Source organism: Melanotaenia boesemani, chromosome 12 (genome assembly GCF_017639745.1).
Source record: "Melanotaenia boesemani isolate fMelBoe1 chromosome 12, fMelBoe1.pri, whole genome shotgun sequence".
Taxonomy (NCBI): Eukaryota; Metazoa; Chordata; class Actinopteri; order Atheriniformes; family Melanotaeniidae; genus Melanotaenia; species Melanotaenia boesemani.
The window spans coordinates 20,906,383-20,918,589 of NC_055693.1; the positions used below are offsets into that span (position 1 = coordinate 20,906,383).

The following is a 12,207-nucleotide window of genomic DNA, read 5'->3' on the forward strand; positions in this document are numbered from 1 at the left end:
CAGGATTTCTGGGGTCTAATCTGGACAATAGGCTCTGCCGGCTCACAGCAACATCTCTGGCAGTGTGAAGATGCTCTCTACTTAAAGCCATCTGATTCTTTTGCAGTTATTACTTTGATAGACGAGAAACAAGCATCTCTTTATACAGAGCTTTTAGTTATTAATGGAATTCTATTTATTGCAAGCCACTTTAGTAGCTTTAATGAGTCAGATCCCAACAGAAGATGTTAATGATCGTTTGCAGCAGAACTTTAAAGTAGGACACTGTCTTCAGAGAAGACTTGCATCAAAGTAATCCAGCACACCAGTGTATATCGATTCATTTGTGCGTGTTGTTGTTCATCCAGTTGCATTATTAGAAATAAAGAATCCCATCACAATATATAGCTTCTGAATAGATTTCATTAAAATAATTCAAGAAGAATGGCCGTAACACTTATCATCTTTTCCTCATAGTGTCCAGGGAATGCTCCAGATCCTGGTGGCTATGTGTGTGCTGACAGGTTATTCAATTACAACAGCAAGCTTCGCCATCTATGAAGTCAGTGAGCACCACAGCGGGTCTAAGGTGCTCCAGCACATCGCTGGCATCGGCGAGCCCTTGTACTGGGCTGTGAACTTCTTTTACGACATGGTAACACCCTCAACTGCCTAAACAGCATACTAAAAATAACATTTAGGCAAATGGGTTGGATAAAACTAACTAAGTAAAACTACTGTATGTGATAAAATTAGTCTCAGTAAAAGCAAAAGAAAGCCATTATGTCCTTTGTTTTTTTATAGGCCATTTACATGATCCCAGTGACTCTGACCATTGGAGTAGTTGCAGCCTTCCAGATTCCAGCATTTAACGATCGGCAAAATTTGGCTGCCGTCACTCTCCTTCTCGTCCTCTTTGGGTAAGTGACTTGTAATAAGGCTGAAAATGACCATCAGTTTGTATCACACTGCTTTTTTTCCTTATTTTTTGTCTTATGTATATAGAATAGAATAGAATAGAAATACTTTATAAATCCCTTTGGAGAGTCCTCAGGGAAATTTGGGACAATTTATGACACTTTTGAGCAAAAATGTGTAAGAAATTAGGGCATCAAAATCATTTCACTAAAATGTTCAAATAAATGATTTCAGAAACCAAGTTATACTAGCTCAATACTCCATTGTGAAAAGAACAAAAAAATTTCTTTAATACATAAGATCTCTTGCTATTGTTTTGTCAGCTGTGATGATGTTATTTTGACTAATTGCTAAATTCTGGCCAAAAAAAAACCCAAAGGGGACGCGGAAGTAGTACTGAGACCATCTTGTGGTTTGTCAGATTTACTACCACTTCATTTTTGACTTGTAAATGAGTTTAGAAGTAAAAGTCAAAGCTTTGTTGATTGCATCCTGTCAAACAGAAACCAGCTTAATTTATTTGTAATGATTGGCATATGCATTGTAAGTTGACCTTATTCAGAGCTTCACCTGGTAAGACGCAGATACACGTCATTTCCCTGCATGTTGAAAATTATGTTAAGGTCTGTGCTCGACCTGTCCCCCCTCTTGCCTAATAGCAACCCCACAGGTATAACAAAATGAAGGGATGGATGGACAGTAATGTATGTCAAGCTGCAAACAAACTCAAAGCATGGCGCTGCATGATGGCAGCCTTTGAATCATCCTCAGAACAATTCCTGAGTTTTTGTAGCCAATGTGTAAAAAGTAAATTTAATCAAGGTGATCATCCTTAATACAGAGGATGTTTCAATGTTTTGTGGTCATTTAAAGGTTCCTGTATGTACAACCGCCTTTCCTCACATATGGACTGAGATTTCCAGCCTCCTCTGGGTGTTACTTTGTGTGCTACGAGGTTGAATTTACAGCAAGGAGCATAAGGAGGCTGCTGTTGTTCAAATGTAAACACAGCTAGTTTTTTTTTCTTTTTTTGCTATGAATTTCTTGCAAAGACAGATGGCATTAGGATTAAAAGGCTGACAGGAAAAATCGCTGCCAACATGTTTATCTCATTCACAGCAAAGAGGCCAGTTAGAGGGAGAAAAGGAGGATGAGGAAGCAACAGAGCTTATGGCAATAACAATATGAGTGAGTGTGAGATAGAGGTTAACCATAATCTATGAATACCAGGGTTTTAAAATCAATCTGACAAAGAGATTTAGATTTTGGAACCATATCAAAACCAATAATGTGTCAAGTTTCCATCATTTGTATTACAAGGCTCCTTTTAAATCATTCACCAGCTGTAGTTGAAGTTCACCCTCTTGTGTTTGCCGTCATTCTTTGCAGGCCTCATACTGAGCCCTATATCATTGAAGGCCAAGTCAGCACTCTGTTTCTCATTTATCAGACAGATGTCTCCCTCCCAAGCAATGAGTAATCACAGTGCTCCATCTGTCAGGCTGCACCCACCTGATCTGGTCTGCAGCCTTCTTGCTTCTGTTCCTTGTCATGGCTTGGCACCCGCAGTCTGCCTAGCAAGCACCTTTTTTTGGGCATGGCACACAGATGCTTTGTCTCTGTCTTGCTCTGTCTGCTTTTGTCTCTCTTTCATTGCTTGACCTGCTTTTGTATTTTCCATCTCTTTTTCTCTTCCCCGCTTTCTTTTTTCCCTCACCGACCCAAACACCCCAATCAAAGGAACTAGCAGATTATGTGAGAGAAAAAGTAAAAAGATGTTTTGCCACCTGGGGAATAAAGAGAGAAGTAATTTATCTTTGTCCATTTTGGCATCATGACCGAATGTTTATCCTCCTCATGGTGTGGTGTTTTTCACCTTCCCTTTTCAGCATACTTGGATGCCTGTTTTTATCAGGCTCAGAGTTACCGTTCAGACTGTTAAAGATTTTACCCTCTTCAAATACAAGGTTGTTGTATTTTAAAAGGTGCACTTGGGAGAAGAATTGTATAAATGCTCAGTATCCACTTTGTTTGCCTTTGACTGTCTTCTTTGCTGAAGCTGACCCAGTCAGATCACAGCAGCACTATTTTTAGTTGTTGGTGTGGAGTTATTTTTACCTCTTGTTTGTTCATTCCTCAGGTTTGCTACCTTCCCATGGATGTATCTGTTATCAGGTGTTTTCAAACACCCTGAGATGGCCTTCATCACCTATGTGTGCATCAACCTCTTCATCAGCATCAACACCATCATATCCACCTCAGTTCTCTACTTTCTGGGTCAAATATCAAAACACAACCTAGAGGTGAGAGTTTACTAACAGTCAGAATGACAAATGTAACTCACATATCCACAATAACCAACCTCTTTTTGATCTCTTCGTCCATCCTGCAGGTCACACATGAAATCTTCAACAGGCTGAGCCACGCCTTCCTCATCTTCCCCCAGTTCAGCTTTGGGAATGGGCTGATGCAGCTGGCCAGAACAAACATGGAGGTCCAGATTCTCAGTGGCTATGGAATTGATGCCTACAAGAACCCGTTCTCCACAGAGAGCTTGGGTTGGATGTTCCTCTCCTCCCTCATCCAGGGTCTGGTCTTCTTTACCCTGCGTCTCCTGCTTAACAAAACTCTCATGCGCAAAGTCAGGTGAGGAAAATGGTTGTCAGAGGAAGTATTCTAAACTCTTGTTTCAGTTGTTTTTTTATGAATTTTATGATGCTCCATAAAAACATTGCTTTCTGCTCAAATTTGAAGATTTGCAGTTCTGTTGCTCCCCAGAATATAAATGTGACATTAATTAACAGCATATAAAATGCAAATGACTGGCTGGTTATGCAGGATAGCTCCTTTCAGTAATTAAATAAGATAAATATCAAGGTTAAATTCTGACTTTTTATTTTTTTTCTAGCTGTGACAAAAAAATATACTTTGTTGTAGGCATCTGATTATGGGCAGAAAGACAGTGCCCCCCATTGCTCTTGAGGACGAGGATGAGGATGTGGCAGCAGAGCATTTGCGAGTGTCCAGTGGAGCAGCCAGCTCAGATTTACTTCAGGTTAACCAGCTCACCAAAGTCTACCAACAGTTTAAGAAGAAGGTCCATGCTGTCAAGAGACTGTCTGTGGGCATCCCTGCTGGAGAGGTAAACAGAGAGGAATCAAACTGAAGGCAAAAAGGGTTGATGAAGTTTTAAATGCTTAAGTATTGCCCTTTCACGAAAGACACACATCTCTATAATTATTCTAATGTACATCCTGCGCTTATTATTACTGGGTTTTTCTCGGGTACTGGTCACTGTGTGAGGTGGAATCAGAGACTGAACTTCATTTGCACATAGCTGATTTCCTGTCTTACTCTAAGTGGCCAGCCGTAGGAACATCATTGTTGGTTTATCAGTGTGTACTGTAGCTTTGAAACTGCCTGAAAACTGCTTACTGCTTGAAATGCTTTGAGATACTTAGAAATAAGTGTTTGCCTTTCAGTGCTTTGGCCTGCTGGGAGTGAATGGGGCAGGAAAAACTACCACCTTCAAGATGTTGACCGGAGATGTTAGCCCCACCGACGGCTCAGCACAGATCAAGAACTGGGATGGGTAAGCTGTGCACCCTTTCACATATTCACATAACACAAACACAAGACATTTCTTCACATTATTTCTTAATGTCTTTTTTGTTTGCGAGCCCCAGCACTATTATTTCTTGCAAATAAATGTAATGGGTAGTGATATTAGTGTTTGTCTGTAGAATCTTGTTGACATGACTTCTTGCTCCCGTATGAGTCTTACTCAAGATACACATCGAAGATGTCAGGGTGTCAGACTAAATATGCGAGAGTCTGAGTAAATATAGTTGTTTTTTTATACGAAGGATGCCATATAAAAGAATTTTTCTTTTTTTCTCTCTCCCAGGCGGCTGGTAGACATCATGGAGTGCAGGAACAAGGGAATCAACATTGGCTACTGTCCCCAGGTCGACGCTCTCGATGATCTGCTCACTGGAGAAGAGCATTTGTACTTTTATGCTCGCATCCGTGGCATCTCAAAGCGAGAAATACATGGGGTAAGGAAGAACTGCAGACTGTGCTGTCTTTCAAAGCATTGAGTGGTGACAACATCATTCACAAAATGACACAGGATCTGATAGAAATTCCAAGATGCACTCTCACTGCAAGACTAGTAACTACTGCTTCCATGCATACTGAATCAGTGTGTGTGAAGCACAGTGATGTGTGTTGAAAGCTTTACAGTCGGGGGCGAAGTGGAAAAGCTTTTGTTGTCAGCTCGGCTTGGAGTCCAAACTTCAGAATAAAACTGATGCTGTTTACATCACTTTAACTCCATTCTACTCATTTATCTTTGTGAGAGCTAATCAATCTTGGTTCTTCATGTTCCTGCCTTTTCACTGCCGCTGACATTCAAGGAATCAGGAGAGTAACAAAAAGAAAATGAGCAGCTTTGAGGACTTTAGAAAACATTTCACAAACAAATGCTGGAATCTCTGTCTGCACGTTAATCTGTTTGTCCTTTGTTCTTTGTGCCAACCTTTACTCCTGATTGACTTCAAAAGCATTACTTGATCCCAAGAAAGTGTGAAGTCTAACTGATAAGTAGTGTTCCTATGTTTTGGGTTCACTCGTGGTCTTAGAAATGTACTACAAAGAAAGTTGAATACTCAAGCATTCGAAAAACAAACTAATGTTTCAGTCAGAGATAATAGTCACCATGAGGGGATTTTCATATTTAATTAATAATCCAGGCTTCCTTCTTGAGACTCTTTGTTGCTCTCATAAATGTTTTTGCTATATAACGATGCTTCCTCACCGTAGAATGAATCGATCCACTGCCAATGGCTTCAGTCAACAGGTAACAAAAAGTAATAAATTTGGGTGAACACAAGTACTGTCAAAAATGTGTTACCTGAGTGCATTTTTTGGACACACTTTCCTATTAAATCTAATGGGAAATTGTGTCCAAAATCACAAAGTGCTTCACAATAAAAACAATAAGAACATATAAAAACATACCACTATTAAAGCAGAGCATTAAATTATAACTAATTAAAATAAATAACATTTCAATAAGAGGATTTACACCAAAAACTAATATGTGATTTATACCTTTCACAATGCTAGCTGATTATTTTATATATTGTATAATATTGCAGCTGCGTGTCACAGCTCTTGAAGGTTAGACTTAATATTTTAATTGTTATATTAAAGTGCATTAAGATCTGACCTTGTCCCACAGCGAGGGTACATGAGTAAACCTCTTTCTTAGATCAGTTCAAAGTGAATTTAATTAAACAGATTAAATATTTTCTGTGCTAAATGTGTTTTAAGGTGTTTTATTTAATGCAATACTAGCAGTGTAAACTGGTACCAGTCCTCTGTGACCTTGCAATAATTTTTACCAGTTCTAATAACATAGTTAAAACCTTAAAGATCAAATATTTAAGAGCAGAAGTCAACTAAGATGAGATCACAAGACGTTACCACATGCCAGAGTCAATATGCTACGATGTTTTCATAGATCATTGACAGAGGTTTGTCACTATGTCACTAAAATTTACATAGTTTCATGGCCTTCTTGAGTTTTGGTAATTTGTCAAAATGCAATGTCATCCACAGCAGACACTGCACTAGTCATGACAAATCGTCGTCTGCAGAAAGACTTCTGGCTGTTTTTCTCTCTCTCCCGCACCATTTTCCACAGAAGCTCAAAACATTGATTGTCTCTGACACTCTCAGTCTTTATCAGCAGAACTGAAGCCAAACATTAGCAAGTAAGCTCACAGACACACAAACAGAACAACCTAGAAATGGATCTGTCTGACAGTAATCACCGTCACTGCTGTTGTTACAGCTCTTGTTTTCTGCTCAGGGAACTGACAACAATGGTTGTAATAGCCACAGCATCGGTGTGAGGCTAATTCACAAAGATGAGGTTATATATAGAATTTTTCTTATGATGTCTCCCACTGACAGTCCCCTAGCCTTGGATAATGAGACAAGCCTTAATGGGGTCATTTTGCATTGACACGGTTTTGTCGGCTTAATGAGCTGTTACATCAAAGGTGATGGAAAGTGGCTTTTATGAGAGGACATATAAAACAACATATTTTGATCTGAAGCTAGTAGGAATATGACATGTTGCTGGTACTAATCATTCAAATTTGGATGCTGAATGCAAAGTACTTTTCCAAAAGTATGAAATTTTATAGCCAGTGTTTAGGCCATCTGGAGACCCAAACAGAATAATCAACACTAAAGGCAAAAACCTCCTACAGAGGGAAAGCAAGGTGTCTAAGTGAACTGAGTTATCTTTTGCATTAGCTTTCTTTATTGATCTAGTTTCCACATTTGCCAGCTGATGGGAAAAAGGTCACAGTTTACTAATGGAAAATCACCTCAAGCTATTTCAAGCTACACTAGTATATACAGCATAAATTTCATGTGATTAATAGGCATGGATAGATTTATAATAAAAAATATAAAAGAGAAGCATTTTTAAGTGACTCAAATGGTTATGTGTTGTTGAAATTCCAGTATAGACATGACATTTTTCACCACAGTGGACAGCCTTTCTGCCTCCATGTGTCTCATATGTTTGATGCTTGATGTTTTGCATTTTCAAAACAAAGTACAGGGTATGTGAGGCAAATAAAGTCAATAGATGTGTGAAGGCATGTTGGTCAGCTGCCTACACAGACAGTTAAACCAGGAAATGGGCTTTAGCTCCTTGAACTCAAAATCTGTTAATGTTGAAAATGTCTACAAGGTTGTGGGTGTTTTTATGTCTGCCTTAGAACATATCCATCGTGAAACCATCAAATATGAAAGTTTTAATGCTATGATTCACTGCTTTGTACTCACAGGCAAGAATTGTACAATTTCTAGGTGTTTTTATTTTTTGCTTTAGGACATAACTGCTGGGGGGGGGGGGGTTAAGACACCAGAAATAACTGACCGATCATAAATGTTCTGCCCAGCTTGAATTACTACCTCTCTATCAGGACCATTTTGAGGTTTAGAGTATGTAGTGTGTTTAGTTCCTGGTTACTGCAGGTGTTGACGTACAGACTTCTCCAGAAAGATTCTAGTTCTTGAAAAAAGGTTCAAGCACACAGTGGCAGTTTCAGTTCACAGTCCTCAGGCTGGCAGATAAGATCTGTGGCCAAATTAGCCAACTCTGTCCAGGATATAGAGATTTTTTAAATAGCATGAAATACTGCATTGTATATTTCCCTTTATATTGGCTGCTTGTTTGGTCTGAGTTGCTGATGCTCATAACACTTTCCTAGTGTCATATTTTATCCCCTTTAGAGGTTTCTGATTCCAGCATTCACTGGGGTAAAGGATCTCACACACAGGATTTTACTGCATTACTTCTGGCAGCCCATGGACTGCATAGAGTTTACACAGAGTAAAGCCATCGTTGTTGTGCAAACAAAATTAAATATGCATGGGAGTGGGGCCAATAGATACCTCATGTAATTTACTGTGTTGCAGAGCAGAAAAGCTAAGAAAATGCAATTACAGCAAGAACATGAATATTAACTAGCCAATAAGGAGAAGGGCCACTCTGTGCACTTGTAAGTATACATTTTTAAGTTGTGAACAGGCAATGAGGTATTTTTAGTGGCATATTGGACCTCCACAGAAAGCATCTATTTGATTGATTAAAAAACTGGAAATCCAAATACTGATAAGGGCCTTTTTTATTAGATCTACTGAAGTTAACGTTGAAGTTTAGTTTTTATCTTTGCAATGCTTTAAGCAAGGAAACAGCATTGTAGTCTATGAAATGGGTTCATTTTCCTGTACTTTTCTTTATGATCAGTCATGGAGAGAAATCATTAGACCTACTGACTTCCATTAGATGACTGTAAGACCATTACACATCTCCAGTATTGATTAGAAGTGTGCAGCAGGGATTGATTGGAGGACTCCATTGTCTTGCTTCAGACACAAACGTGTGGATTATAACTCGTTTGTGTAGCCACCTTCTATCTGAGATTAGTGAATATGAAAATTTTGAGTTTGTTATTCTGTTCATCCACAGTGTAATCCCCTGCATGCTTTCTTTAAAGGTGGTGAACTATCTACTGAGGAGGCTGGAGCTGAATTACTACAGAAACAACACTACTGATGGCTACAGTTGTGGAACCCGCAGGAAGTTGTCTACTGCGCTTGCTCTCATTGGTCATCCACAAATCCTGCTCCTGGTGAGGAGGACACACTTGCTCACATCACTGTAGCGGCCCATTTAATTGCCTGAATGGCCACCAGAAAACAAATTTTAAGCCAACCATACACTGTTTTTCTTGCAGCGGTCTTTGAAGTAAATAGATATTGATCCCTTATAGGTTTGACAGATCTCATGCAGTTAATTAGTCCGTTTTTTCAAGCTTACTCAGGGGTGGTCTTCCCTGTAGCTTTACACTTTGTTTCTACCTTATGTCTCTATCAAATCCTCTTCTCTCTTTCTGTCTTCTTCCATCTGTTCCCAACTCCCTCCATTCCTTCCCTCACCTTAAAATTCCCCTTCTTCTCGTTCAGCCTTTTCCCACTCCACCACTACACTGTTTGTTACATGCTGCTTTTCTCAATGATCTGCTTGTCTTTTCTTTCTCTCAATTTTGATTTCATCATCCTGCCACACTGTAATCTTTTCATACCTGTTTTATTCACAGGATGAGCCGAGCTCTGGCATGGACCCTCGCACCAAACGTCACCTATGGAAAATCATCTCTGAGGAAGTGAGAGGAAAATGTGCAGTGGTCCTCACTTCTCACAGGTAAGGAGTGTTTCACCTATTGATTATTCTTGACAGCTAGAGTATGTTTTTCATTTCTCATAGATTTTTAGGTAAGGGTAAAATATACTTTGACATAAGTGCTTTGCACAGAGCTAGTTAGCATTTTAGCACGTTATGTTGTGGGGCTTTTTTTTTCTCCGCCTCCCTGGTGTCCTGCAGATAAGTAACATTAAATGCACCAGAAGCCTGACTAATTACTCTAAGCTCAAAGGGTCCTTGTATGACCTTTTATCTTTCTCTCTTTGCCTCCGCATCTCAGCATGGAGGAGTGTGAGGCGCTGTGTAGCCGTCTTGCCATCATGGTGAAAGGTCAGTTCCAATGCCTGGGCTCCCTGCAGCACATTAAGAACAGGTTGGTGACCTCCACTCATCCTTCAACACAGCCTTTCCTTCCTTTCCCACCCACACCCTCACAGACAAGTAATAACAGTGCTTTGTCTTTGCAAAATATCCCATGTGCAGGTTCGGCAGTGGATTCATTGTGAAGATATACTTAGCTGAAGCCTCTTGTGAAGCAGAGGCAATCACGAGCTTCATGCAGCGCAGATTCCCCAGCACTTATCTCAAGGTGAGCTTTGCCAACTTTTCTAAGCAGTCAAGAGTACTTGGTGGAGGAGAGATAAAAGAGTGTGATATAATGGGAGTATTGCATAAAATTTAATGAAGATGCACTTTTGGGAGGTTTTTTTTATCTAAGTCTTAAATATTGGAAAGGTTAAAAGATATTATTTTTAACAGATATTTAATGACAATGTTGTATTAGTCATTATTTCGGTTCCTTGTATTAACACACATGGAAGAGACATATTGATAATATCAAGTCCTAATGCAAGAGGTGGATAAACTATCATGACATGTTCAGTAACAATGTGTAATTAGTTACTTAGTCCATTTGAATAAAAATAAATTGCTATCTAATTTGATTAAGATTTTTATTTATTTGTTTATTTTTTATTTAAAACAGGTAAAAACAACAAAGCTGACAGAATGAACAAAATAAGAGTAAAAATATTAAGCATTTAGAGCTGGTTAAAATCCAACTACTCTTACAAAAACATGCTAACATAAACATCTGTATGTGTGTTATATTGCCTTAAATTAATCTCATCTTTTGTTGCTATATTTAAAAGGAGCATTACAAATGTAATCAAGCACTACTTGATGAGGCCACTGTAACCTGGCTGCTGTTTACAAGGTTACAACATCAAATCAATTTTTCTCATCAAGCTGAAAACAGCAGCACAACATGCTGCCTCGTTAAGTGTCAGAGACAAAAGTGGCAACAATCTGCTGCTTTCTTACACGTCTAACAGATGGGACGCACCATAAACACTGATCTGGAGTCATGTCTCTTTCTACCCCATTCCTCTTCATTTTTGGTTTAGTTTCCACCAACTCCTGAGGGAAATCTGTTGGTCTTAAGCAGCTTGATGCTCCCACATGTTTACAAGCTAATGTTACTTGGTATTTGGCAGGTTGCGAACAGATAGTTTTTATTTGTTTATTTATGAATAAATGAATGAAACAAATGAATAAATTAAAAACTTGTTCTGCATCTGTGTAAGCAAAAGAGTAGAGAATATATTTCTACATTATTATTATTTTTACTTTTATTGTAAAACTTACATTTAGTGGTGTGTACCGACTATTTCATGAGATCGGTGGCTCCTGTGGGTAGATAATAGGTTGACTGGAATAGTGAGAGTGGGTTAAAAAGAAAAGTAATTTTCTGTGCATGTGCCACTTTTATTAACTCCTTTTACATTACCTCTAGTCATTTAAGAACCTGTTAATGCAATTATATTTATAAGTGAAGCTTTAAGGGACCTTGTTATCAGGTATTGAACCAGATGTTATTGACACTGATTCGTGATGACCCATGTGAAAGAAAGGAAAGGAGTTTCTGTTTTGCTTAGCTAAGGATTAGAGGCAACTTGTTATATAAGGACATGTGTTGCAGGTTCATTATATCAGTTTTTAAAGAGTCTGCTGTTTATTGACAAGCCAAAAAAAAGTAGATTTGCTTTTTGGCTGAGCAAAGTGGGAGTTGTGTTTTTTTAATAAAAGTGATGTTTGGTGTGTTCTCTGTGCAGCATTCGGTATTTTACATTGTTTTCAAACTTTTAACCTCTGTCTGCATTTTCTCTCAAAACACAGGACCAGCACTCTACCATGGTGGAGTACCATGTACCAGTTGCTCCTGGCGGGGTTGCTGACATCTTTGACCAGCTGGAGTCTAACAAGAATGCTCTGCACATCAAACACTTCTCCGTGAGCCAGACCACACTGGATGAGGTGAGAAGAAGGGATGGGACATAAACAGAGACAAAGAGGGAGAAAGCATATGGCTTTGCAGGGGTGGGTAGATTGCAACCAGGGACAGAAAAAAAGGACACGAGAAGAGAGTAGAAGTGAGAGGGGAAGCAAGGACAGAAGAAAGCCGAGTGGGAGTGAAAGACAGAGCAGAGAAAGTTTAAAAGAGGCAGTAGGAAACT

The 12,207-nt window shown here is 39.1% G+C and overlaps 1 protein-coding gene across 5 annotated transcripts in view; it reads left to right on the top strand.

Annotated features, from left to right (window-relative positions):
- abca12 (ATP-binding cassette, sub-family A (ABC1), member 12) overlaps nucleotides 1–12,207 on the top strand; it is a 71,405-nt gene that overhangs the window by 58,040 nt on the left and 1,158 nt on the right. For all 5 annotated transcript variants that reach the window (XM_042002196.1, XM_042002197.1, XM_042002200.1 and 2 more), the window contains 12 exons: nucleotides 457–634; nucleotides 784–899; nucleotides 3,038–3,200; nucleotides 3,290–3,543; nucleotides 3,835–4,039; nucleotides 4,380–4,489; nucleotides 4,805–4,955; nucleotides 8,985–9,119; nucleotides 9,588–9,691; nucleotides 9,972–10,064; nucleotides 10,175–10,280; nucleotides 11,870–12,007. In XM_042002196.1, the coding sequence (XP_041858130.1) occupies nucleotides 457–634; nucleotides 784–899; nucleotides 3,038–3,200; nucleotides 3,290–3,543; nucleotides 3,835–4,039; nucleotides 4,380–4,489; nucleotides 4,805–4,955; nucleotides 8,985–9,119; nucleotides 9,588–9,691; nucleotides 9,972–10,064; nucleotides 10,175–10,280; nucleotides 11,870–12,007 (1,753 nt within the window). The remainder of the gene's footprint in view (nucleotides 1–456; nucleotides 635–783; nucleotides 900–3,037; nucleotides 3,201–3,289; nucleotides 3,544–3,834; nucleotides 4,040–4,379; nucleotides 4,490–4,804; nucleotides 4,956–8,984; nucleotides 9,120–9,587; nucleotides 9,692–9,971; nucleotides 10,065–10,174; nucleotides 10,281–11,869; nucleotides 12,008–12,207) is intronic.